The sequence below is a fragment of the Elgaria multicarinata genome, chromosome 9 (assembly GCF_023053635.1).
Source record: "Elgaria multicarinata webbii isolate HBS135686 ecotype San Diego chromosome 9, rElgMul1.1.pri, whole genome shotgun sequence".
Lineage (NCBI taxonomy): Eukaryota > Metazoa > Chordata > Lepidosauria > Squamata > Anguidae > Elgaria > Elgaria multicarinata.
In genome coordinates this window covers 26,280,456-26,307,777 of record NC_086179.1, presented here as the reverse complement: position 1 = coordinate 26,307,777, position 27,322 = coordinate 26,280,456, and the positions used below count along the sequence as shown (strand labels likewise).

The 27,322-nt window shown below is 44.3% G+C and overlaps 2 protein-coding genes across 11 annotated transcripts in view; one reads left to right on the top strand and one right to left on the bottom strand.

Moving 5' to 3' along the window:
- AKR1D1 (aldo-keto reductase family 1 member D1) overlaps positions 1-9,579 on the top strand; it is an 83,938-nt gene extending 74,359 nt beyond the window's left edge. Inside the window, exons 5-9 of the mRNA XM_063133360.1 lie at positions 3,277-3,399; positions 4,621-4,730; positions 6,050-6,215; positions 7,453-7,535; positions 9,187-9,579. Of these exons, the coding sequence (XP_062989430.1) occupies positions 3,277-3,399; positions 4,621-4,730; positions 6,050-6,215; positions 7,453-7,535; positions 9,187-9,229 (525 nt within the window). The 3' untranslated portion in view covers positions 9,230-9,579. The remainder of the gene's footprint in view (positions 1-3,276; positions 3,400-4,620; positions 4,731-6,049; positions 6,216-7,452; positions 7,536-9,186) is intronic.
- Positions 16-27,295, bottom strand: LOC134403291 (protein mono-ADP-ribosyltransferase PARP12-like). Of its 10 annotated transcripts, none has more exons than XM_063133354.1 (10): positions 26,905-27,295; positions 25,640-25,763; positions 24,686-24,841; positions 23,292-23,442; positions 21,241-21,361; positions 19,091-19,187; positions 16,762-16,843; positions 14,490-14,620; positions 13,945-14,096; positions 9,630-12,155 (listed from the first exon to the last, which is right to left on the bottom strand). In XM_063133354.1, the coding sequence occupies exons 4-10, from the start codon at positions 23,373-23,375 to the stop codon at positions 11,875-11,877; spliced, it is 948 nt and encodes a 315-aa protein (XP_062989424.1). In that variant the 5' UTR covers positions 23,376-23,442; positions 24,686-24,841; positions 25,640-25,763; positions 26,905-27,295; the 3' UTR covers positions 9,630-11,874. The 10 variants fall into 10 exon arrangements, with proteins under 10 accessions (XP_062989427.1, XP_062989424.1, XP_062989429.1 ...); XM_063133359.1 differs by having other exon boundaries at positions 23,318-23,442; XM_063133355.1 differs by having other exon boundaries at positions 23,292-23,444; positions 24,719-24,841.
- Positions 27,296-27,322: the final 27 nt, after the last annotated feature.

Here is a 27,322-nt window from a genome sequence, read left to right as displayed (position 1 = left end):
CTTACGGAGCTTTAACATGGCCATAAACCTTACATCTCCTAAGGCAAGGGTGGGAAGCTTGTGGCCCTCCAGATGTTTTGTCCTACAGCTCCCACCATTCCACACCACTAGCTCTGCTGGCTAGAGCTGGTAGAAGTTGCAGGCCAAAACATCTGGCAGGCCACAACTTGCCTACACCAGTTATGAGCCATGTGTATTAGTACATCAAATGCCCTCAACCATCTAGTCGAGTACTTGGTATCCAGCAGTGGCCAGCTAGATGCTCTTAGGGAACAGGTACAATGGAGATAGTTAACACTGTATTTTGTTACTCTGCCTCCCCCACTGGTCCAGCATCTAATAATTAGAGATGTCACCTCGGAACATGGAGGGTCCTAATGTCATACCTAATTGATTTTGACTTTGAGAGATTTGTCCTTGGAGAATTTGTGTAAACCATCCTTCCCCAACCTGGAGTCCTCCAGATGTGTTTGAAGATCACTTCTATCCACCATGGCTGGGTGGGGATGATGGGAATTGTATCTAAAGGGCAGCAGGTTGGGGGAAAGTTGATATAAAGCTTCCTTTTAAAAAGATGCCATCTACGCTAGTTGCTATCACCAATGCATTCTGTAAGCTTCTTCATTTTATAGCATGCTCATGACTAGCCACTCATTGTTGTTCATGGGTTGTTCATGGTTTGACAACCCAGTGATCCTCCTGTGTGACTCCCGCTCATCTCTTGCGCCTTCTGCACTTTTTTGTTATAAAATAATCCTCAGAAAACACTACTTCTTAATTTGTCGCTATTTCCTGCCATGTGCAGAAGTTTCGCTATAAAATGCCCACTAGAAGGTGCTGTCCCACTAAGCTGAATGGGCCACATGGGCATTGCTTGCTTCCCCTTTCTCCCCCATTTAATTCTGCTCATGCCTATTGCGGAAGAGAAGCAGGAAGCAAGAGCAATGTTAAGGAAACACAATTTTCCCCCTTCTGAAAGAGCCCTGTGATTTATGCACCCACTGAAACAGGCCTTCTGAGCTTTTCCATTTGGATTTGCCCAAGATGTGTTGATAGCTGCTGTGTTGATAGCTGCCTGTGACAAGTGTTGCTGGGTGACCAGGCAGGGAACATTCCTAAAATGGAAAAAGAGTGGATACTTTCACCCCACTTCATGTAGCTGTGCAGATGAAGGCTTGCTCACTTCTGACTTCATCAGACAAAATTAGGAAGCTGTAACCTGGTAGAGCATTGATGCAGATAGAGCTTTGTGTGTGATGATTTGAGGATATTAAACATGTCTGTGCCTCTGCCATTTGACAAGAGAAACGGTTACTTTCATTAACGCAGCCTTCCTCAACCTGATGCCCTCCAGATGGACTGCAACTCCCAGCATCATCCAGCCAGCCATGGATATTGTAGTCCAATACATCTGGAAGGCAAAGGCTGCTTTAATCTGTTTTAGCAAAAACAGCTGCTTGTTCATTGTGGCACTTGTGGGCTAAACCCAACTTGGTCTGGTGAGTGAGGTCGCCTCCTACATTGGCCCCACGTGCCAACTACATCTGAGAGCATCAGTTCTGTCTGAGCACCTCCATGTGCTGCAGCATAATGAATCCTTTTCACATTTCTGGCAGATGTTCCCCAAGTAAACCCAAATGTTCCACTGGCCAGATCAAAAGTTCTTAGGCTGATTGAAAACAGGCCACTTTTCATGTAACAGTTTGGCCCTCCTCAAAAATAGCATTGACTATACATACTCATAACAGAAATTACTGCTAACTGGAAGAATGTTGTGACCCCCTCAATCAAGGAATGATTGATCAGGAAAGCAATCCTATAGGCCCTAGACAGTGGCCTTTTCTACACCCTGGGTTTCTCCCAAGGTCATCCCTCAGTCATCCCTGTGCATCCAAATGACACCCAGGGGGTCCTGGAAGCAGGCAAGGATGACCCCTCCATTTTGTGGAAGCAGTTATCCCGATTTTTCCTGTGGTCCTGGGACAATCCCGAAGACCGCGGGCGGTGTGGGCGCCCGTCCTGGCTTCTTTCCTCCTCCCCATGAGTAGCGGGGGTCAGCAGAGGGAAAGAGCCAGGTCAAGGGGAGTCCAGGGACATTGAAGGGGGAATGGGAGTGGGGCTTTTTGTTTGTTTGTTTTACTTACTTTTCACTGGACTGCAATTGTGCTCCAGCTTCTGCCTCTTTAAAAAAAAATGGCAGGCATGACTGATGCAATATCCCTCTTCCCTTCTGGGATGTCACACTTCTGTTTAGACACCCAGGAAGGATCACAGAAGCAGGTAAATCAGTGATCCTCCTCCTTCCCTCCCTCTACACCCTTAGGTAGAGAAAAGGCCAGTGTCTGGGGGTGGGCATAGGATTGTTTGGATCTCTGGATCTGAGGTTGGAGACAGTGCTCTGACCTCGGACCTAAGAGTCCAAGCTCCTGCCCCTTATTGTTGGCATAGAGTGAACCATGCTGGCTGCCTTTCCGAGCTTCCAAAAGCAATCTCAGAGAAGATGGAAAGAGGGTGGTTCTGTGGGTGGGAAGGGGAAGGGACTGAAGAAGCTGGCTTACAAAGTATCCCCAGGCCTCCCCAGCCTCCTTCCCTCTTGCTCAGCCACACCCAGCTAGATGGGCAAAAAAAAAAAAAAAAAGCCCATCTAGCGAAATGCAGAACTGGAGGAATGTGGAGGAGAAGATCACCTCCGTGGCTCCTCTTACTCTGCATTGATTGGTCATCAGCCTCTTGTGTTCAGAGGCTTGCAAATTAGATAGGATTGTGCCCTAAGTGTTTGTATATTGCAGAAATGGAGAAGTTAGCCAAGTCTGTACATACAAATAATATGGGGAATTCAATTGTAATTAATACAGCAGATAAACAGAATCGTTTTATTCTTTATTGGAACTGTGGACATATAAATTATGACAGAGCACTGCTTTAATTAGAAAAAGATGTTTGCTGTCCTTTGCTGTCTGGATTTGATTTGATAGCTTTGTAAAATGAAATAAATAAAATAAAATAAAAATTACTACTACTACTACTACTACTACATTTATCTTGCAAGGAACCCAAGGCAGCTTACATATTCCTCCTCCTCTCCATTTTATCCTCACAACAACCCTTTGAGATAGGTTAGGCTGAGAGCCACTGAGTGACCCAAAGTCACTCAGTGGTTGAGTGGGGACTAGAACCCAGATCTCCCAAGTCCAGGTCCAACACTGTAACTACTACACCATACTGGCTCTCCTACATGGTTATGCTCCCCCTGATTTATTTTCTTCATCCTGACAGGCTCTGGAAGCATGTAAAGATGCAGGGTTGACGAAATCCATCGGTGTATCCAACTTCAACCGTAGGCAACTGGAAATGATTCTGAACAAGCCAGGACTGAAGCACAAACCTGTCAGCAACCAGGTAATGGTGATGAGTAGATGAGTCATTCTCCCTGCCGCTGTCACCAGCTGCTCTTGCTCCTCATCCTCTTCTTCTTCCTCATCATTGCTACCACTTGCTGGCTAGACAGGTAGAGAGCCGAGGAGTGACTAGGCAGTGGCATCTGCTGCTCCTCTTTCTCACCTTTTCCATTGTGTGGGCCAGAGTGAAAGGCAGGTGAACAAGCAGAATGCAATGGAGGAGGAGGAGGAGAAGGAGGAGGAGGAGGAGGAGAAGAAACAGAAGCAAAAGCAGGAGGAGGAGGAGGAGGAGGAGGAGGAGAAACAGAAGCAAAAGCAGCAGCAGGAGGAGGAGGAGGAGGAGAAACAGAAGGAAAAGCAGGAGGAGGAGGAGAAACAGAAGGAAAAGCAGGAGGAGGAGGAGGAGGAGAAACAGAAGGAAAAGCAGGAGGAGGAGGAGGAGAAGAAACAGAAGCAAAAGCAGGAGGAGGAGAAGGAGGAGGAGGAGGAGAAACAGAAGGAAAAGCAGGAGGAGGAGGAGGAGGAGAAACAGAAGGAAAAGCAGGAGGAGGAGAGCTAAAAACATTTAAAATATTTTTTTAAAAAATCCAATATTTAAACAACACATCAACAGAGACAAGATAAAACTTTTCTGTTTCAGCGGGCCTTTGGGGAGTAGTTTGGACCTCTGTTGATGTGTTGTTTATATATATTTTAAGGTTTTTTAAAGGTTTTTAATATTTTAATGTTGTACCCTGTTTAATTATATTTTTATTTTTTGTATAACTCTATCTGTTTTTAACTGTACATGTTTTAATTTGTAAAGCTACCTTGAGTCCCAGTATTGGGAAAAGGTGGGATATAATACTCTTGTCAGGGTTGAACAGAACCTTCTCCTAATCACATATAGCAGAGCTATGCATGGAGGTACACATTGAATGGCTAACTCATGGTTAAACTATGCATGACATTGAGTGCTGTAGAGTTTTCTCTGAGATGTGGTGTGTGTGTGTGTGAACTTGTTTGGAAGTCATAAGTGGAAAATCTATGTAGGAGAAGAGATTATGCACTCCTGGTGGTCTTTCGTTGAAAAATGTACTCACAGCAGGGGCGGGTGTGTGTGTGTGTGTGTTTGCCCTGCAAGAGAAAAGGTAAAGCTAGCTTAGTTGCTGCTTTTTCAGAAACTCCTCTCTCGCTGCTCCATTTTATTCTGAACCCAGTCTTCTCTATTTTGTCTCCATAGGTTGAATGCCACCCATATTTCACCCAATCCAAACTTTTAGAATTCTGCAGTCAACATGACATCATCCTTGTTGGGTACAGCCCTCTGGGAACATCAAGAGATGAGAGCTGGTAAGGTTTTGTGTTTAGGAATATTCATTCCTGTAATGGCATGACCTGCAAGGTTGCTAAGGCCTCAGCTAGACGAGGGGGTTGAAAGGCGATGATCTCATGATTTTATCATCACAAGATCATCGCCCTCGTTTACACACAGCGCGTGACATCACGGCTGCCATTTTGTTTTTTCTTTTAAAGGAGATGGCGCGCACAAGCACTCGTGTGCAAAACATGAGGTTTTTTTGAAAAAAATAATTTCCCCGCTCCCTCCACCCCACCTCCGATGGGCACAGAGCTCCTGAGGAGCTCTGTGCCCCGTGCCTGGCTCCTCATGGTTACTCGCGAGGAGCTGAGACAAACCGCGATGGCGGGCCACACTTTCCGCGGTCTCGGAATCATCCCAAGACCACGGAAAAACCACAAAAAAAGTGTAGGGTGATATCCCGGGGAAAGGGAGGGATTATCCCTTCCTGCTCCCGGGATCCCCCTGTGCATCATGTGGACGCACAGGGATGATCCCGAGATGGTCCCTGGGATATCACCCCATCTAACTATGCCCTAAGCCTCCCAGGGCAGTATAGGAGGGTTGACTTGAAGTGTGACCAAATTAGGACTAACAGTGATGCAGTCTTGAAATCAAATTCTACAGTGTGGCCCACACTGGTGTATCTCCTCCATGCATTGCTGGGTTCCATCGTTCCAAGTCACAAGTGGGGAAATCCTGGGGGGAAGAGGGTTGGGGGGGAAGGATCCAAAACAGAGGAGCCACCAAATTTAGAGTTCTGTCAAGATCACGCCAGCAGAGCACTAAGTTGGGAAATGGTTGGATTCTTTTATTCTGCCACCCCCAGTTCTTTCTCCACCCTATTACAATAAATTTTAAAATAATTTTTATTGTAATTTTTCAACAAAACAAAACCAAAAAAGCTGGGGGGAAAGAAAAATTGTTGCTACATAAATATAAATATATCACCTTAAATACATGCATATGCAATCCCTGTGTGTGTGTTTGTGTGTTTATAGAAAATGCAGTTTTTAAAGAATTATACATAAGCTTCAACAAAAGTAGACCAAATATCCAAATTAGTATCCATTTGCAGGTGGCATCTATACACCACCTGTTCAAATGTTGAAAGCATTACAAGGCCTCCAATCTGTTTTATTATAGGAGATCAGCGTTTATGCTTCCAATGTTGTAATATCAGTCCTTTAGCTGTCAAATGACAATAGTTGTGATCTTGCTTCAGTCCCTTCTGCACCCTAATAATTCTCTCTTGGTGATTCAGCTCCCAAGTAAGGAAAATCTGTTTCATTTTTGTCCCCCTTCCAACAAGGGTTAATGTGTCTTCCCCTCCACTACGGGATGATCCCTTGCTGAAGACCATTGCAAAAAAATACAGCAAGACAGCAGCTCAGGTGGTGCTCCGCTTCAACGTCCAGCGAGGGGTGGTGGTCATTCCCAAAAGTTTCAATCAGGAGCACATTAGAGAAAACTTCCAGGTAACACTGATCTGTGTGATGCAGGAGTGGAAGAAAATGTGGCCCCCCGAGAGATTTTTTGGACTCCAACTCCCATCAGCCCCAGCTAGCATGGCCCATGTTTGGTGATGATGGGAGCCGAAGTCCAGGAACCTCTAGAGGGCCCCAGGTTCGCCCACTCCATTTATTTATTTATTTATTTATTGCATTTTTATGCCGCCCAATAGCTGAAGCTCTCTGGGCAGTTCACAATAGCCGTTGTATTGAAACACCTACTATGCTTTCTTCATGTCCCACTATAGAAAGCAGCAACACCCATCAGTCTTGCTTAGACAACCCACTTCTAAAGGGGCCTTGTCAGAGAGACAGAATGAAGCTTCACCCCATGAACTTCAACCTTTTCAGACTTTGGACTAGGGGTGTCTGAATTTCCCCATGTCCTGTTCGCACTCGGCTCACCAGACCCCCACCGGTCACCTGCGTCTTTTTGTTCCTTGTCCACAAGCCACAATTTGTGCAAAATCGCAGCTGGGAGGGTTTACAGAAATTGGGATTTGTGCAAAATCACGGCCAATGGGGATTACAGTTGCAAGCATTACAGGATTACAGTTCCATTGGCCAAACTGGCTGATGCTGATGGGAGTTGAGGTTCAAAATATCTGGAGGGGCTCCAGGATGGGGAGGGTTGATTTAAAGCTTCAGTCATGACCCTTTGGAATTTCCTTTGAGGATCACCTGATAATGTATTTTCTCTTTGGCATCAGGTGAGAACTTTTTTTTATTTGCTCCATTCTTTTAGTTGTCTATTGCTTTATGCTGTCATTTTAGACAGAAAAACAAAACCTGCTCTTCATGGCTTGATGAAATCATAATTTTATTGTGTTTTAATGTTTTCATTCTGTATGCCACTGTGAAAGTTACGGCTGAAGAGCAGCTAACAAATAGTGAAAAATAAAATAAGCTAAAAAGGTATGATCCAAATAAATAAACCTCCCAAAAGTCTTCCCTGGGTTACTGGGTTGGTGAATATCACTTGAATGACAACTGTTGAAAGACATATTGTGTATGGTTATATATGAAATCTGTGACAGGTGTCGCACATGCAGGTAATCAAACGATAAAAGTGTGTGTATGAATTTGGACATGCATCTTACTGCGTTTGTTAACTCAGAGAATGGGAACATAACCGGCATGTTTAATCATCAGTTACATAAACAGAGAATAACTGGTGTGTTTTTTCTCTCCTGTTTCTGTTAAGCTCTTTGACTTTTCTCTCACTGACAAAGAAATGAAAGAAATTGAGGCTCTGAATAAAAATATCCGCTATGTGCAGCTGCTCATGTAAGTATCAGTATGGAATGCATGGATAAATGAGCTGTTCAAATGCAAAAATGGGAAATTGTGTGGCCCTCCAGATCAGGCATCCCCAACCTGGTGCCCTCCGAGTGTGTTAAACTGCAACTCCCAGCATGCCCCAACCAGCATGGCCAGGTTGGAGCATGCTGGGAACTGTAGTCCAAATCATCTGCAAGGCACCAGGTTGGGGAAAGCTGCTCTGGATGTTGTTGGACTGCACTCCCAACAGCCCTGCCATTCCCCCTTCACTTACTTGAATCCAACGGCCAATCAACATTCACTCAAACATTCCATTAACTCATTCCCCCTTCCAACAGAATTAACTACTTAACAACCTTACCATACAAAATCCAAACAGCATTTACATCACAGATAAATAGCATAAAAAAGTGAAACATCACGATGAACACTAAAAAGAAGGGGGGGACAAAGTGCATAATTAAAATCTTTTTTTAAAAAAATATGCCAATAAACCCGTGGCTGGTCAGTCAGGGAAGGCTTGTTTAAATAAAAATGCTTTCAGCAGGCACTGAAAGCAAAAACAGGCAGGGAGTTCCACAGGGAGGGAGCCAGTACACTGAAGGTCCTACTGGAACTGGACTCTAAACAGACCTCAGCTCCATGGAGAATCACCAGAAGTCCCTTATTCTTTGTGACTGGACAGGCTGGTAAAGGAGAAGGCACTGTCTCAGATGTCCTGGTCCCAAGTTGTTTAGGGTTTTATACACCAAAAACAAAACCATAAACCTGGCCCAGTAATATTGATCACATTTAAAGTTTTATAGACTCTTCATATTTTAGAAGCTCTGTAGTAAGTATTAAAAAAAAAACCCCACAAATGTTTTATGCATAGTTCTTGGAAAGGCATAAAGGATGTGACCAAACACACTTCCATCAATCTTGGTGTTTATTGGCAGTGGAGCTCACACTTTGCCTGCCAAGAGAGGGAGGACCACAGCATTTGGCTGACCAATCCTGGAGTTTAGGATTCCTCCCTAAAATACATGAAATATTAAGATCCTTCCTATAAAAAATTATAACAAAACCATTGCGATAAAAATCTAAACAGAGCATCATAAAATACAGCCATGGCCTTCTCTCTTGTCACTTTGCAAAGGCATCTCTCCCAAGAAACACAGAAAGCAGGAGTTACCAGAGTTTAAACTCTGAATTTCAGAGACTAAAATGGAGTGCTAGGGACTTTTAGAGAAGGGGTGGGCAGAAGGTAAGCTCTTCAGAGTTTTTGGAGTCTCAGCATTCCTGACCATTGGCCATGCTGGCACGGGCTTCCGGCAGTTGAAGTCCAAAACTTCTAGCGAATGACTGTCTGCCCAGCCCTGTTTTAAAGCTTGCTTTTTGTATATTCTATTTTCAGCTTATTTAGACTGAGTTGGTTATCTGAAGACAGTGCTGCCATTTGAAACCTTTTTGGGCTGACTTGGTGTGCTTTTGTGGAAGCCCTGTCGAAAACGTCTGTACCCTTGCACACCTCTCATTCATTTTGATGGGTGCCTTGTGCAGACAAACTTACCAGTAGGTTGTGCCTAGCACAAGTACCATCTGTGGTCCATGCATAGGGCTGTGTGGTTGTCCGCGCACATTGTCTCTATTAACCATGACTTCTAATTGCCTACAGGTGGGAAGACCATCCAGAGTACCCATTCAGAGAGGAATACTGAAAATAAGGCAGATCTAAGAGTGTATTCTCAATCTTTATTACTTGTTACCTTTTAGTTTTGTATCTACTAACAGTAAAACTTTAATCTTTCGATAAGTCAAATGACCCATCCTGCCCCAACCCTCCACTGTATGTTCCATGATGAATATGGAAATTAAGGCCCTTTCAGAGGAACGTTTTTAATATGAATACAGTGTTCAGATACAAATAAAATTGAAATATTGTACACTTTGCTAGAGGAGAGTCAAACTGATTTTTGTTTGAAATTAGATTTTAAAAGCAGAAAATTTTTCATTGGAAGCCTGAAAACTTGTTATGTGTAACAAATATTAAAGAATGTTTCTGGTTAAACGTCTGTTGAACCAAAGCTGTTGGATGCAAAATCAAGAAACACTGAATGAGGATGGCAATTACTCAAAAGAAAGCTGGATGTGATTTTTTTTTTAAAAAAATAATGTGATCATCTCCTAGATCAGAATGTTCCCAATGTTAGGTTTCTTTGGCACCTTTGCTCATATTATGCTGTTTGTATAGAGGCCCAATGCCATATTTGCTTTCCCTTTAGAATGAAGTCAACAGTCTGTTGTACTGTAACCTCTGTAGGCCTGGTCTATTTCTAGTCATGTACAATTAGGTACTTAGCTGATAATATGTGAGTGAGACATGGGTCAAGAAGACATAGGTACATAGCAAAGATCTGGAATTGGCTGCACTTCCACGTCCGGCATGGGCCACAGAACCACACTGGATGCCATATCATGTGCTGCATGGCTCTGCTTCATACTTGCAAGTACAGTAGGAGCCCTGCTGCTACCCAATGGTCTGTCTTGGCTTCATTTGGGGCCTTGATGTTATTTAAGAACTGCCAGTTCTATAAGAGGCCTCTGGGAATTTGCTTAAAGGAACACTTCGAAGGGGTTTGCATACTAAAAGAGAACATCAGCTTCTCACTCAGTTACAAGAGCAAGAGGGAGACATTGAGTTTATTATATATCACAGCAAACTGGTGAAAATAAAGTATCACACTTTTTTTAAAAAAAAAAACCTGAAATAAAGATGTGCTAGACATGCCATTATTTGGGAGGGGAAAATGGCAAAAATTACTCTTTTCAGATGGGAGGAACAAAGCACAGTTCCAAAAGTTGTAATGAAATAATTTATAAAGCTAATCACATTTTGCAAACATGAAACCTTAGAACAATAGCTTGAGGCCAATATTACAATTTAGAGAGCAGAAAAATGCTGTTACTTGAACAACTTAGCTCCAGACTTGCTGGTCCAATGTATGAACACTCAGGATAAGTCCTTCCAAGAGTTGTGCTGGCATATCACCATAAGTCATGTTATTTAAAATGGCTTAGCTAGGGTGACCAACTGTCAGGATTTCCCCGGATTTGTCCTGGTTTTTGTTCTTTCCATGGTGTCGGGGGGGATTTTCTATAATTTTCAATAATGTCCTGGAATGACACACCTTCCTCTTTAAGGCTGCCATTAGCATGGCAGGAGGGAATGACATGCTTTCTTGAGGCACATCATTCCCCCACCCCGAGCTCCAATTGAGGTCTTAAAGGGGAAAGTGGGTCATTCATGGACATTATAGAAAAGGCCCCAATTGGAGTGGATGGTGGTGGTGCAGAATTAAATCCTTTCCCCTCCTCCACTCCAATCGGGTTCTTTAAGGTGGCGGGGGAATAACGTACTTTCTGCAGGACTCAGAAAGCTGCTTCCCCACACACACACCAGGTGTCCTCTTTTTTGGTTTCCCAAATATGGTCACCCTAGCTTAGCATTTATACAGCATGTTTCAATTCTTTAGAAGTGTGTGTCATACTTTCACCATTCCCTACTTTCAGATGTTTACGAGTTCTTTAAACAATGTCATGACTATCCAGTTTTGCTCATGCTTGTAAATTGCACTTGCCGCAAGTCTTTTAAGAGCAGGGAAAATAGGCTATTATTTCTGAAAGTGAAAGGAAATGCCTTTTCCACTTGAAAACTTGTGCTATTCTGCTGTACCGCATTGCCATCTAGAGGTTATGTAGCAGAAAAGCAGGAAAGGATATGCTTATGTAGTGCTCAGACTTCAAATCTGAAATTGAAAACAGATGCAGCAGATTAACAGCCCCATGTAGAAAAGCCATAATTTGGCTTGCTTGAGCCCCTAAGAGCTTCTAATATTCTCAAAGAGGCATGGCTGGGACCCTGAACAGGAATACTTCTCTTAGTGGGTGTGGATATACTGCAACCATGATTTCTTTCATGAAAGAGCCTGCAGCTGCTTTTCTGCCTTTGCACAGGTGCACGTAGTCTGCCCCCCCCCCGCCCCCCCCCAACTCAACATCTCAAGTATTTGTGAAAAATCAATTTAGGACCAAATTGTAAACATTAGTCAAAAACATTTAACCAGCTCTACTTAACCATAGATTATGAAACCAGACCAACAATAATCCAGGAAAGGATTTGGGTTCTCCAATGTGTAGTATTTTACATTCGTAAGATCCAGAAGTGGGGGGGGGGGGAATTAAAAATCACAGCAGTTTTTTTTTTAAATAAGAACATTTTCAAGTTTATATATACATAAAAGATTTGAAGTACATATCCTATTTTTGAAAAAACAAACTAACAAATAAAAAACAATTGCTGCCTTTACATGACCACGCAATGGGATACTTGCTCATACTCTATTATATACGCCGGGTAAATCTGATACTTCTCAAAAATCACAAAAATGAAAGGGTTCTGAAGATTGTCCACACAGCTATCGTAAAAACGGTTTGACTGGTTAGGTCTAGATGGAGGGCGAAGGTAAGATGCGTTCCCTTGAACATAATCTCCAACCAGAACTCTAGCTATAAACATCGTCTTGATGCGGGTGTCCGACTGGCAGTACCTATGAGAGTAACTGGCATCCCGGGCAAAATAGCTTCCTAAAAAAAAGATTTCATAAAAGCCAAGCCTTTATTTACTTTTTTTTTTAAGATAGAAAGCAGATATAAATTTGTGCTATAAATCAGAGTGGGCATAAAGTAGCTCTCTGGCAGTTTTGGACTTCAACTTCCAGCATTCCTGACCATATGCTAGCAGAAGCTTCTGGGAGTTGAAGTCCAAAACACGAGGCGATCTACCTTCTGTCTAGTCCTGCTAAAATACTCCTTTTATACATTTCTGATCACTCCTGCTACTTCCAATGTTCTAAGGTGAGTGTGAATGCTTATGTTGCTGAAATGTCACCATTCACACACAAGAGGGAGGGATCCAGAAGATCAGGGGAACCACAAGGTTTGCAGAAGAAAGAAACCCCACGGGGAGGAACCCCAGTATAAGTCAATGCAGACTGAGCCACAGAATACTGAGTGCTGGGGGTGGGGGGATGAATGGCAAACCAGGTGGAAAAGTAAATGAAATGGAACATCCTGCAAGAATATTCCAGCTGGAACCCTGAAGAGAAACCCTCCATGCTTCAGCATTTTGTTGCATGCCCCACTTCTACATTTCCCATGCCCTTATTAGCCAGCTGATATCTAACCACATATATTTGTCAACTACATAATACTGAAATTGTTCTGACTTTTCCTATTTGGCAAGACAGTTTTATAGAAGCTGTTTATATTTTATATTGTAATGAGACGGCATCGTTTCCACGGAGAAGCGAAAGAAGGAAAAGTAGCCACAGATGAGGAAAGCACTTTCAGGGGTGGACATCAAAGGAGATCAATGGGGGCCATACATCTGTCTCCCTCCACATCCATCTGAAGCTGTTCCACTTGGTGGGGGAGTTTGTCTTGTTCAAATTGACTCTTCCTTCCTTTGTGTTCATTCATTTGCATTCTCTGCCTACCTCTAATACTGTGGGGCTCATTGGATGGGTGGGAAATCGCGTTTCCTTACTGCAGGCTCTCTAGCTGGTTCTCTTCCGCTTTCAAAATGAGCACTTTTTACAGAGAAGAGACCAGCCTGTAGATTTCAATGGGGATGGCGCCCACTAGTGGGCAATTTATAGTGCAACCTCAGAAGAGTCGGATTAAAACAGGGTGTTTTTTGGTCACTCTGATGGGCCCCTAAAACTGAGAAAAGGAGCGGGAGATGCGCGGGAGACAGACAACGTTGTCAAAAGGACCTGCAAAAAACTGGCCTGTAATGAGCATGCAATAAAACACCCATCTGATGATGCTCTATGCCATTGGTGACTGCAGTGGGCAACTAGATACATGGCATTGTTCAATAGCCAATATGCAAATGGTATTCTATATTGCAGTCGTGGTCAGAAGGTAGATCTCCAGGTGTTTTAGACTACAATTCCCAGAAGCCCCTGCCAGCATGGCCAGTGCTCAGGAATGATAGGAATTGACATCCAAAACATCTGGAGATCTACCTTCTGACCACACTGCAATGTTGTACCTTACTTTTCTCTTTTTTAAAAAAATCAACACTAATCCCCACCCACACAAATTTCAGTTCCCTGTAGTAGGATTTTTTAAGCACACTCAGCTTATCAGGACTTGATTGGTGCTGGAATAGGATGGAAGGGCCTGTTTGGGGGTTGGAAGGTACATACACCACATGGAAATTAACCTTGGTTGACCTTATTTAATCTCAGAACAGAAACTTTGCATTATGTCTTTTGATGGCAGTCAAGATAGGAGAAATGTTCTCCTACAAAGTTCAGTCTGCAAGAAGAAGCACGCTAGTGCACACACAGACTTCCACCCCCAGTACCTTTTCCATACAGCGTTCCATGGGTCCCACAGATCCTCCAGTCAAAGTTCTGCCCACAGATGTCATGGAGATGGGATGTGCTTGTGCCATGGAACAAGAGTGTTTCGTCTACTTCCTTCCCTCCATTCAACTTCTTCATCTGATCTCTCTGCCTAGAAACAGAAGCATCTCTTTGAAAAGGTGCATAGTGAGTGCCCTTATTTTGGCACCTGAGGCAGAAAATGCCACAAGCTCTCTCTTTGGAAGCAAAAAATCAACAAGGATAAGTAACTAAGGATTTGCTACCCTTTCCCTGACAAGGCCGTCTCACTTTGCCTCATTGTAGGGCCAGCCCTGAAAATGTGTTTGACTGAAAGTGTGACAGAGAATGCTGAGGATGGTACAATCTAGGCAAAAAAGCTCAGTCACATCACTTTTGAGGCTCTGAAAAGCCATAATCTGTGCACAGCTACGTGTTTGTCAATCCAGATGATATGATCTAAATTCTCAGGAGAATTAGGTGGCTTTAACAATTGTAAGGAGTAAAATGAAAATCAAATACAAACCACTGGAAGACTTGCCAGAGAGAAGGGTTCTGGATCCTTTGGAGTCTATAGATAATGTAGCCTTCCATTGTCTTCTCAAACAGTTCCTTAATTTCATGATACTCTTCAGAAGAACTGGAGATCTCCACCAACTGAGCACAGATCAAGAGCTATTGTAAATAGATGGTTTTGGTCTATGGTCCATGGTTAATTCCCCCCCCCCTCACATTTATACACATCACCCTTCTGGCTATGACAAACTCAAGGGTTTTGAAGGGTGGGGCTTCACAATAAAAATCTATATAGAGAAAAATCAAGCCAGTTTAATCACACACACCTATCAAAAATAAAGAAAAGCCAAACAAGTCAATAGCATAACACCATGAGCATAACATATGTGGCACGCTCATGACTGGTTATTCACAGATGTTTGTGGGTTCTTTAGATGATGCCGCCAACCTCCTGCACATTACCCGTGCCTTCCCCAGGTTATCCTGTTCTAAAAAAAACCCTAACTCTAACCCTAAAAAAACAACCCTGGATATCGCAGTTCTTCTGTAATATTGTGGGCTTTCCTAACATGTGCAGTCGAAGCTGTGCTACAAAATATGCACTAGATGGCACTGTCCTGTTGAACTATATGAGCACCGAGACCAGGAGACGTTTTCAATTACAGACTACATGGTCAGCAATTCAAACCATGCAGTCGCCCCTCTCTGCCCATGTAATGCAGCCCATCACAATTGCACAAAAGAGGCAGGAGGCACAAAGCTCTGGTAAGGCAATGCAATTTCCCCTTAATGTAGAGAGAGACACCAAGAAAACAATTCAGCCCCCAAATCAGCTTTTTCTCAACCATTGGTCCCAAGCTGCTGCTGGATTACAACTCCTGTCATCTTTGGCCACTGGCCATGCTGGCTAGGGTGATGGGAGTTGTAGTATAACAACATCCGGGGACTCAAGGTTGAGAAAGGCCAGCCTATATGACACTCTTGCTGAAGGTGTCCTATTCTAGATTGTCCTATCTCTGTACAAGATTCTATTCTGCAGGCCGATTTGGAAATTCACTAACTGTTGCAGTGGAGTTGCCACTGTAAAGATGCTTCCACAAGATCAAGCTCCATTCATCTGCAGAAGCATCTAGATGTGGCTAAGCAACACTGGAGCCAGAAATGCTTTCCAAGCTTCTGAAGCCTCTCATTTCAGAACATCCAGCTCCAAACAAAGGGGCAGATTATTTAGTTTAAATCACACAGACCAGGAGTTATGGATGCATGGCAGAGGCAGAGGCAGGTTCCGTGCTTGAGGCTGAAGGGGCATGGATGAGAACATAAAAACTGCCATGCTGGATCAGACCAAGGGTCCATCTAGTCCAGCACTCTGTTCACACAGTGGCCAACCAGCCATCGGCCAGGAACCAACAAGCAGGACATGGTGCATCAGTACCCTCCCACCCATGTTCCCCAGCAACTGGTGCACACAGGCTTACTGTCTCAAATACTGGAGACAGCACACAACCATCAGGGCTAGTAGCCATTAATAGCCTTCTCCTCCAGGAATTTATCCAACCCCCTTTTAAAGCCATCCAAATTGGTGACCATCACTATATCTTGTGGTAGTGAGTTCCATAAAGCTTCAAACCATGCATGCGGTCAAGATGGATTTCCCCTTTGCTATGCACTTTAGTGAAATAATGCCCTTATTTGTTTGTTTCACAGGATGGAGCAAAAGTCTAAGAGGTGGTGCTAAACCCCACCCTAATTCTAAGATAGTCTTTCTCAAACTGGTACCCTCCAGAGGTTTTGGACTTCAATTACCTTACATGGCTCGGGACCGCAATCCCTGATAGAATGTCTCTGCCAACTTGAACATACGCAGACAGTACAGTCAGCTGGGGCCTTCCTCTGAATGCCTCCTCCAAGGGAGGCTCAGAAGGTGGCAACAAGGGAGAGGGTCTTCTCAGTGGTAGCCCCCCAACTATGGAATGAGCTCTTCGCTGAGGCCCGCCTGGCACCAACACTGTCAGCTTTTTGGTGCCAGGTTATGACCCACTCCCAGGCATTTAACGGCAGATGGTGGGGACACTCATGTCAGCTGTCTTGACCAAATCTGATACTGAAATTTACATGTATTATGTTCCGCAGCCAAGCACTCTGGAACAGACCTCTTTTGGCCAGCACTGACAGCAACTAGGTATTCTACCAATGGGCTTGGGGCAACTCTTCTCCCTTGCATTCAGGGGTTCAAATTTGGCTTGTCAGAGGAAGCCGAATGGAGAAGGAAAATGGAATACCTTATAGCCGATGTCAGGCAGTGCTGATGGGTCCCAGCTGGAAGGAAACAAGTGGAAAGGAAGGGAGGATTCAAAGCTATGGCTGCAAACAGAAGACAAAAATAAAACAGTGACCTGATGGGAGGGAGACCCCGCCTACCCTCAGTGATTTCCTCATGCATCCTTCCCCAACCTGATTTCCTCCAGATGTTTTGGACTACACCTCCCAGGATTCCTGTCCATTGGCCATGTTGGCTGGGGCTGATGGAAGCTGAAGTGTCCAAAGCATCTGGAAGGAGCCATAGGATAGTTTGGATTCCTCGATCCCAAGTCAGAGGCGGTGCTCCAGCCTCGGGGTGGGGGAAAACTGCGCTCCAATAGCCTCACCCTCGTAGCAGGCATTGAAAGAACTGTGCCAGCTGGCCTCTGAGGTCAGGAATGGGGCCATTGTGCTGGGAGGGGAGGAGGCTGGAGAGGCCAGGATACGAGTTACCTTGAGGCCTCTCCTGCCTCTTTGGGGAAGGCTGTTCTAAGGGTTGCATTAGAACAGCCTGTCCCAAACGTCTGCTCTCCAGATGTGTTGGACACTCCAGCTGCCACCAGCCCAGCCAACATGGCCATTGGAGAATCAGGTTAGACGTTTTGGAGAATGGCCACAATCTATTGTATGTATTTGTCCTTGCCCAGTTCAGGCTTTGCCAGGACTGGGGGGCCTCCAGGATTCTCATCAGTGAAGTATTATACCTTTTTCATTTTGCTTCTTTCAATCTGGAAGTGGGGTTAAGAGATAACTCACACACACAGGTCCTCTGAGGAGAACTTACTTCAGTCAGCCAAAACTAGGCTGACAACTGTTACCCAGAGGACCTTTTCTTCTGCCTCCCCCAACTGTGGCCTGCCGGAGGAAATTCATCAACTTAACTCTCTCTCCAAGTTTAAGACAGCTATAAAGACTAACCTCTTCCAGCAAGCCTACCCAGAAGAATTTTAAACCAAGAATTTTAAGGTCTTAATTATTATTTTGATATTGTATTGGTTTTATATGCTCTTTTAATTAATTTTATGTATTTGATTTATATTGTATTGTTGTACTAATGTTGTTCCCTGCCTCGATCCAAAGGGAGAGGTTGGTAAGAATTAAATTTATTATTATTATTATTATTATTATTATTATTATTATTAGACAGGAGACTTGTCGTCCTACAAAAGCGGATGACCCTCTCCTGCTCAGTCATTAGAATACACAGGGCCTGTTCAGACAACACGCTAAGCCGTGGTTAGGCCACTAATCCTTTTGTGGCAAGTGGTTAGTGAGCATGTTTAAACCATGGTTATGTAGCCACCATGGTTAGGAATGGTTCAGATGATGCACTAAGTCATGGTTCACATGACATGCTAAGCCATAATGTTTAGCTCAAAACACTTAAACATCATGGGTTAGTGTGTTGTCTGAAGAGGGCCACTGGAGCCTTGTCCTGTTTTTCATTTAGTCATCCCCTTGCAAATAACGGTTCCCCATCCTCTGGGTTCTCCATCCTCAACTATCAAGGTTGTCTCCCTCATTGGTTGCTTCTGGCCATGTTTCAAAGGAAAGTGATTCTTTGTCTACCAGACTGTCATTGCTTTGTGATGCCATGGGGAGAACTCCAGAAATCAAAAGTTATGGGACCACAGGCAAAAGTGGCATCTACTGTGGACAAAAATGGATTCGACACTTCAGATCCCCAAGGCAGGGGTGATTCCCACAACTCCCATCATCCCTAACCACTGACCATGCTGGCTGGAGCTGATGGCAGCTGGAGTTCAACATCACTTTGAGGGTTCCCCACCTCTCCCTTAGGGAAATCCTAGCCACACACTGACTGCAGAATTTGACACAACTTAAGACTATGAGTAAGGGGGCTTCCAGATGGACAGTTCCTTGTACTGTCAATGAAAAGTCATTGTGCAGCTCTTACGCCTTTCCCTCCTTCTCATTTGCCCCCGCCTCACCCCATGAAAGCAGTGAGGTGACTGACCACACATGAGAGGACCTTCTCTGCGATGGCCCCACACCTTTGAAACAAGTTGCCATTGGAGGTCCACCATGCTCTGTCATTGCAGGCTTTTAAGAAGGCTTTGAAAACATATTATTTTACCTTGGCTTTCTCTTGATTTGACTGCTATTGTTGCTGGTGGCTTTATTATTGGCTTTTATTGTTGTTTTTATAGCTATTTCACTGCGTTTATGTTTCTATCGCTATTAGTATTCTGTTTTTATGAATTTTATTGCTGTAAGGCACCTTGGGAGGGCTTCTGCCTTAAAAAGTGGCCAAGAAATATTTTAAATAAGTAAAAAAATATCCAATACCTCTGCGTGCTTTCACGTCCACCACCAAAGAACACGAGCTTGGGCCACCGGCAGACTTTTCTCTGGGTTTGGTAATACATGTTCCTCTGAACCATCTCTTGAGGAAAACAGCAATGCTCAATGTTAAAAACAGCCCATCTCCTCCACCAGATAACAATTCATTTTTATCACCGCAGCATAGATACAGGGCATGATGGACAAAAGTCTCCCCAATTATGGAATGATCTCCCTGATGATCTCCCTGTTGGCTTAGCGCCAACATTGCTACCTTTTCGGCATCTTTTCTCTTTTCCCAGGCAATAATAATAAATTTATTTCCTACTCGCCTCTCCCTCTGGATTGAGGCGGGAAACAACATTGAATACAGAAATACCATAAAATACATAAAACTGTCCCCTAACAATTGATGTTCAACAACTGAACAATTGATGTTCAATTGTTCAACATCAATTGATGTTCAACAATTGAACAATTAGCCCTATGAAGAGAGACCGAAAGAACTGGGCATGTTTAGCCTGGAGAAGAGAAGATTGAGGGGAGACATGATAGCACTCTTCAAATACTTAAAAGATTGTCATGCAGAGGAGGGCCAGGGTCTCTTCTCGATCCTCCCAGAGTGCAGGACACGGAATAATGGGCTCAAGTTAAAGGAAGCCAGATTCCAGCTGGACATCAGGAAAAACTTCTTGACTGTTAGAGCAGTACGACAATGGATCAGTTACCTAGGGAGGTTGTGGGCTCTCCCACACTAGAGGCATTCAAGAGGCAGCTGGACAACCATCTGTCAGGGATGCTTTAGGTTGGATTCCTGCACTGAGCAGGGGGCTTGGACTCGATGGCCTTGTAGGCCCCTTCCAACTCTGCTATTCTAGGATTCTAGGATGTCTAAACAGCTGTTATATAAGAAAAATTAATCACTTTTTGGTTACAATTAAAAAAGGGGGGAAGAAAGAAGAAAAAATACATAAAACTGATTAAAAACATATTAAACTAATACATTATTAAAATAACTGTCAGACATCTTAAAATTTGACTGGGTAGGCCTGCTGGGAGAGATCAGTCTTTATGTCTTTCTTAAATTTGGAAAGACTGTTAAGTTGACGAATCTGTCCCAGTAGACCATTCCACAGCCTGAGAGCAGCAGAAGAAAACGTCCTCTGGGTAATGGTTGTCAGCCTAGTTTGGGCTGACTGGAGTAAATTCTTCCCAGAGGACCTAAATGTACAGGGTGAATTGTACCAGAGAAGGCAATCCTGCAGGTAACCTGGACACAATCCATGTAGGGCTTTAAAGGTAATAACCAACACTTTGTAGTTTGCCCGGAAACTAATTTGCAATAATTTAGCAATATGTGTTGAGCTTCACTGATCCTGGATCTGTTTTTAGGATCGGCTGACAGCTTATAGTTGTTAATAGGGTGGATCTTTTTAGATGTATGTTTTTGTGTATACAGTATGTTTTTATGGTTTTAAATTTTGTATATCATTTTTAATTGTTTTAACCTTATGTAAACAGCCCAGAAAGCTTCGGCTATGGGGCGGCAGAGAAATGTACTAAATAAATAAATAAATAAATGGAACAGTATAGAGTTGGTCTCACTATATGCCGGCCCCCACCCACCCCAACCTAGCCTCCCAATCAGATCTGTTTGGCTGACTCCCAGAATCCCTCACCAATCTGGCAAACTTTTGGCAGAATGCAAAAAGAGAGAGTAGTTTCAGGCTGCTGTAAACAAATTTATTGGAGGAAAGGCTGACGTGTTTCAGCCAGTTTTAGTTTTTATTAGGCCTTCTTCAAGGAGTTGTAAGAACGTCTGCAGAAATTATTTACAACAGATTGTCTTGTGCTATAAACACTGGGGACTAGATGGGATGCACTAAAGTTTCAGATTTAATTAAACGGTCAAGCTAAATGCCTACCAAGAAAATGCCTATGAAAGGTAAAGGCGAAAATTTGACTTGTAGGATTTAAAACAAAATAAAACCACCGGGATGCCAAGCAGACATCTTAGATGTTTTGTCTATTTGCTTGTTTGTACATCTAGCATTGCTTGTATATGTTTTTATCTGTTTGCTTGGATATATTTTTGAATCTGACAATTTGATTATGATATCCATATTAAATAGTAATAATGGTAATATACACATTACCTTGGAAGTTTAGTTCATACAGCTGAGTACCAGCCTGAAAGAAGACAACTCCTCTGTGGTCAGCTAGAAAAGCAGCCTCCAGCTCAGGTGATGATATTGTGGCAGCACAGTGCTTTGGCTGCTGCAAAGGGATGTTGCGGGGGTGGGGGGAGAGAGAGAGGTGGAGGGAGAGAGAGGCATATGTTTTAGCTGACCTTCCAGGTTCTACACTGTCTTCAGCAAACGTTAAACTATAAACCACCAGGCTACATCCCCTGGATCTTCTTTGCCCAACCTCTAGGCCAGAGGTAGGCAACTTGGTATGCTCCTGAAGTTTTGGACTACAACTCCCATCAGCCCTAGCCAGCATGGCCCATGGTCAGGAATTATGGGAGCTGTTGTCCAAAACATCTGGAAGACAGCAGGTTGCCTACCCCCCGTTCAGGACCAACTCCTGATTGGCTGTACCATAGTGGAGTATGAAAACCTGCTGCCATCTCGGCCTAATTTCATGCAACCCATAGAAATGGGGAGGCAGAGAGAGAGAGCACTATACAATCCTGTGGTGTTGAAAACCTGGCCCACGTTTGCTCTGGCTCCACCCATCAGATTTGGCACCACCCACCATCAGCTGCAGCTCTTGATTTTGCCATGGGCCAATGGCCCTTTATAGGAAAAGAAAAAGTCCTCCACATATCTTGGCTGATCTCTCGCTTTGAGGACTCTCCCAAAGAGAGCGCTCCGGTGAGAGGCAGCCTCTTCGGGGAGCCATGTCAGGTGCAAAAAGCGACCAACATGCCTTTCCAGAGAGGCCACCTGGGCGCTCTCTTGTTCAGGGAACTCTCCTGAGATCAGAGATCAGGCAGGCAGGCAGCCCCTCTGGAAGTGATCGTGCAGGGAGCTTCTCAGGAGAGGCACTCAGGGCCGAATGCAGCCCACTGAGAGGGACCTCCTCAAAGCAAGGCAATTTGCAGTGGCCCTGGAGACTGCCTGATCTCTTATTCAGGGAGGGTGTGTGTGATACAGCGCAGTGCATCCTCCCACCTCAGGCCGGGGGACATCTGGCACAGCTGCTGGGTGACACAGAACTGCACTGGTGATAGCAGTGAGGTCGGCCAAATGCAGGTTCACAGCTGCCTCTGGCCACTGGCATCTGCTGCTTGCCCAGCAGCAAACGGGAGAAGTTTCAAATCTCAACTTCCAAAGGGCAAACTGAGAAAAAGTCCCATTCTGTCAGTGCTTCACCACGTGGCCAAGTGGATGAGGATATCCTTAGGCCACATCTGGTTGCGCACAGAGGGTTGTACGAAGTCATCTCAGGTTTGGAAAGACAGTGTATCAAATACAAACATTTATATTTCATTCCATTTGTTGCTGTGTCCCCATCTGGAGTTTTCTTCAAACAGAAAAATGGTATAGAAATGCTATAAACAGGATCATCAGAGTTGGAAGGGGCACTGTAACCAACTCCCTGCATGAGGCAAGAAATCCAGAACTAGAGGAGCCCCAAGAGAGGAATCCAGCTTGAAAACCTCCATTGACCACCAACCCTCTAGGTAATTGGCCCCATTGTCAAACTGCTCCTACCACAAAGAAGGTTCTTGTAATACACAACCAAAAATACCCTCCTGTAATTTAAGGCCATTAGATCTAGTCCTGCCTTCAGGGCCAGAAGAAAATAAGTCTCTGCCCTCTTCTCCAAGCTTTTCTAAACAAGACTGTTAATGCACTATCGGTTTTGTTGCAGAATTGACATCCAAGCACTACACAAAGAGCATTTCTTTTCCTGCTTTTCTATTACATAACCTCTAGGTGGCACAGTGGTATAGCAAAATAGTACAATGGCACAAGTGAGAGGAAACAGCATTTCCTTTTGCTTTTACAAATAATACTGCATTTTCTCTGCTCTAAAAAAAATCCCGTAAAGTGCTGTTTAAAAACAGATGTGAAACTGGAGGGTCATGGCATCATCTAAATAACCCATAAAAACTGTAAGTAGGGAATAAGAAGTGCACAATAAATGGAACTGATCCATCAGCTAACGGTTGAACCACAGCAGAATGATAGCGTACCCTTTTGCCATATTCAATCCACTTGCCATTTTCATCCAGCCAATACCAGATGAATTCTATCCGGACAATGGAGTCTAAAAGCATGACCACTGGTGTGCAGGGATGGTTGCTCACATGAGTGTTCAAGCTCCACTCATCTTCTGAAGGGGTCCTGAAAGCACATGGAAAGAGGCGGGGCATGAGAACAATGAATTCAAGCTTAACCCTGGAATGAAAAGTTACACAGTTCATTTGCATCCAACTAACGAGATTAGCCAATGCCTTTGCATCGGACGCTGCCTTACACCAGGGTCAGACTGTTCATCCGCCTAGCCTTGTATTTTTACTCTGACTACAGCATGGCTCTCCAAATGGGTTATAGAACTCTTTCAGCCCAAGAGCCAAATCCCATTTTGGAGGCGCTCTCAGGGGCCAAAGGCAAATGGAGAGGGTATCAAAAACACAAGTGAGCAACAATGAGGAGGAGCCCCAGTGACAAAGCATCAAGGTAAGAAGAAGTTAAGCACACATGAGTTATGCACCTCTGAGAGTTCAGCAACAGGGCAAAGAGTCCAGGGTTATTTACCTTCTGCTAGTGGAGACCCATTGAAGTCAATAGGTCTTAAGTTAATCATAACTAAGTTAAGTTTGTTTATTTCATTGGGTGTCCTCTAAACATGTCTAAGTCTGGATTCAACCCATCGCCTGGTTTGCTTTACATGTATTAACGTGCATCTAACAACTATATGCAATCCAGGAAAATACGCCTGACTGATATGGTTCAGTCAAGGTTAAAAGACTTTGTTCCCTTTGCTGCAAATACTTTCAGACTTTGTCTCCTTCTCAAGCAGCTTTCAGTTTCTGCTAAACCGTCACTCACAGCAGTGATTCGCAAACATTTTGAAGTGGGACCCGTTATAAACCAATTCTACCATTTGAACCCTACTTCTTTCTTCTACGACAAAAACCACAAGAACATCACTGTTAATATAGTCCTGGGCCCAGTGCTCTTCAACATTTTTATTAATGATTTGGACGAGGAGGTGCAGGGAATGTTTATCAGATTTGCAGATGACACAAAATCGGGTGGGATAGCTAATGCCCTGGAAGACAGAAACAAACTACAATGTGATCTTGATAGGCTGGAGCCCTGGGCTGAAAGTGACAGAATGAAATTTAATAAAGATAAATGCCAAGTTCTAAAGCTAGGAAAAAGAAGCCAAATGCACAGTTACAAGTTGGGGGATACTTGGCTCAGCAATACTAAAAGTGAAAAAGGTCTTAGAATTGTTGTAGATCACAAGCTGAATATGAGCCAACAGTGTGATGTGGCTGCAAAAAAAGCAAATGCTATTTTGGTGCAGTAAAAGAAGTATAGCTTCCAAATTGTGCAAGGTACTGCTTCTAATCAGTACCTCTAATCAGCACTGGTTAGTGGATACTCATCTTTTGAGTATTGCATCCAGTTCTGAGCACCACGCTTCAAGAAGGATGCAGTCAAGCTGGAGCGTGTTCAGAGGAGAGCAACCAGGATGATCAGGGGTCTGGAAACAAAGCCCTATGAAGAGAGACTGAAAGAATTGTGCATGTTTAGCCTTGAGAACAGAAGATTGAGGGGAGGCATGATAGCATTCTTCAAGTACTTGAAAGGGTGTCACACAGAGGAGGGCCAAGATCTCTTCTCGGTCATCCCAGAGTGCAGGACACAGAATAATAGGCTCAAGTTACAGGAAGCCAGATTCCGGCTGGACATCAGGAAAAACTTCCTGAGTCTTAGAGGAGTACAACAATGGAATCAATGACCTAGGGAGGTCATGGGCTCTCCAACACTAGAGGCATTCAAGAGGCAGCTGGACAGCCATCTTGCAGAGATGCTTTAGGGTGGCTTCCTGCATTGAGCAGAGGGTTGGACTGGATGTCCTTACAGGCCCCTTCTACCTCTACTATTCTATGAGTCTATGATCTCTATTTCCACTGTTAAGGTTGAGTGCTGTTGCTTATTCAGCCAAAACAGCACAACCCACATACAAGAGGGAGGTATCAACAGGCTTAGGGGAACTCCACACGTTCCAGAAGTACAGAAAATAATTATGGGAAGGGGCAAGTCACTATAAGGGAGAATGGCCAAAGGGCTCAGAGGGCTTTGCATGCTCCGTGGGCACAGAGTGCTAACTAACTGTTGTAGGGGTAGGGGCAAAAGGGGGGCAGACAATGGAAATGTGGGGGGAGGGTGGAATCCAGAACAGGGATTAATCTGCATTTTGTTGCAAGTCTCATTTGTACACAGTATGTACTTGAGTAGAATTTAAAAATAATCTAGAGCAGGGTCAGGGAGTGCGTGTTGGAATTCAGCTCCCATCATCCCTCACCTTTGTCTATGCTGGATAGGGCTGATGGGGACTGCAGTCCAGCAACTTCTGGAGAGCCACACCTTCCCCACCAAAGGAGGGATCCTCTTAAAGGGCCCCACAACAGCAATGGTGTGCTATAAGCCTATGGAAGAGAGGCAGGAGAAGAAGCGTCAGAAAACAACCCCTCCCAAGTTTGTGACCCACCCAGAACACACCAGGACCCACAGTTTGAGAAGCACTGACTGACAAAATGCTAGGACTAGAACTTTGACCAGAACCATACAGTTCCCTTCTCCTAAGGTCTTCAAAGTCCCACACCTCGCTTGCTTGCGATCGTGTGGCGGATCCACTTGTCATGGTTCCGTTACCCCCAGGGCCAGTGCCAGACTATTTTGCGCCCTAGGCAAGTGAGCAGCTTCCAGCCGGGCGCACCGTTCTGAAGCCGCAGCCCTGCCCCCCAATCCCAGCATCCTGGCTTTGAAGCCAGGAGTGGGCGCTGGCTTCGAAGCCAGGACGCTGGGGTTTGGGGGCCGGGAGGCGGCTTCGGAACAGCACGCCTGGAAGCCGCTCTAGGAGAGTGGCTTCCGGGACCGCTGTTCGGCACCCTCCTTTTCTTGGCACTCTAAGCTGCCACCTGAGCTGCCTCTATGGCAGTGCCAGCCCTGGTTACCCCTCCCTTCTCAGTAGTTCCCTTACCATCTCTCTGTGCGCATCTGAACAGGCCCCAGGATGTTTTCCATAGGGTGGCTTGTTAACCACCCTGAACAACCCAACAACAAACCATGGGTTCTCAAGGTGGCTTGTTCGAGAAAAATAGGCCAGACTTCATGGTTAACAAGAGACCCTGCCGAAAATGTGGTTTCAGACAAACAACCCACAGTTCAACAACAACGCACACTCAACCACTGAGTGTGGGTTAGTGTATTGTGTGAACAGCCCCGTTACCTGCATCTGATTGTAGTCAAACACTCAATGGCCATATTCATATACTCAGTCTCATAATTCAGGGGCCTCTTGCAATTTTTCAACAAGAATCTGTTTTCTACCCCCCTCACCTCACCTCACCTCTCAAAAATAACCTTTGGGATAGAGGTGGTGACAATCCAAGCAGGAAGCTGCATCAAACCCCTTGGAGATAGTCACATCAAAGAAGGGATAAACATTGCACACGATTTCTATACAGACACCCTAGATCTTATCCCAAATTCCACCCCCTCAGCAAAACAAGTACCAGGTGTAAACCAAGCTTGTGAGAAAGAGGGGCGGGATCCATATTCACTTACCTTTTACAATTCTCTGGAGAAGTTCCGCAGCAATTCTCATAGGAGAACAACATAGGGGAAAGTATACCTATCGTGTGAAGTAATTCTATTACTCTCCAGCCATATTCGTAGCCCCCAAAGCCAAACCAGCTGGATAAGATTCAAGACAGGGGGATGAGTAAAACTAACGATAAAACAAACAAAAAAATCCACAAAAGGAGAAGAAAAAGTTCTCAATTAAAGAGCTAACTTCCAATCTCTCTTGGCAGGTGTCATCCCCACCTATTCTAAAGGAAAGCTTTCACAAAGTTTATGGAAAATCCTAACTTCTTCTCTCCCTTGTCTGGAGGCTAAACTTTACCCAAGGGATAGAAAAAGAATCAGCTGGACCTTGACTTCACCCTGAACTGCTTCCTATCTAACTATTCTACTCTCTTCC

Bases quoted from the DNA above. Each gene is read 5' to 3' on its own strand.
- LOC134403291 (XM_063133349.1), bottom strand. From the start codon at position 23,528: ATGCAAATGAACTGTGTAACTTTTCATTCCAGGGTTAAGCTTGAATTC. The intron at 19,188-21,240 runs GTAATGTGTATA...GTTTTCCTCAAG, and splicing joins GTATGAACTAAACTTCCAAG to AGATGGTTCAGAGGAACATG. The intron at 12,156-13,944 runs GTACTGGGGGTG...TCTTTTTTTTAG, and splicing joins TGGAACGCTGTATGGAAAAG to GAAGCTATTTTGCCCGGGAT.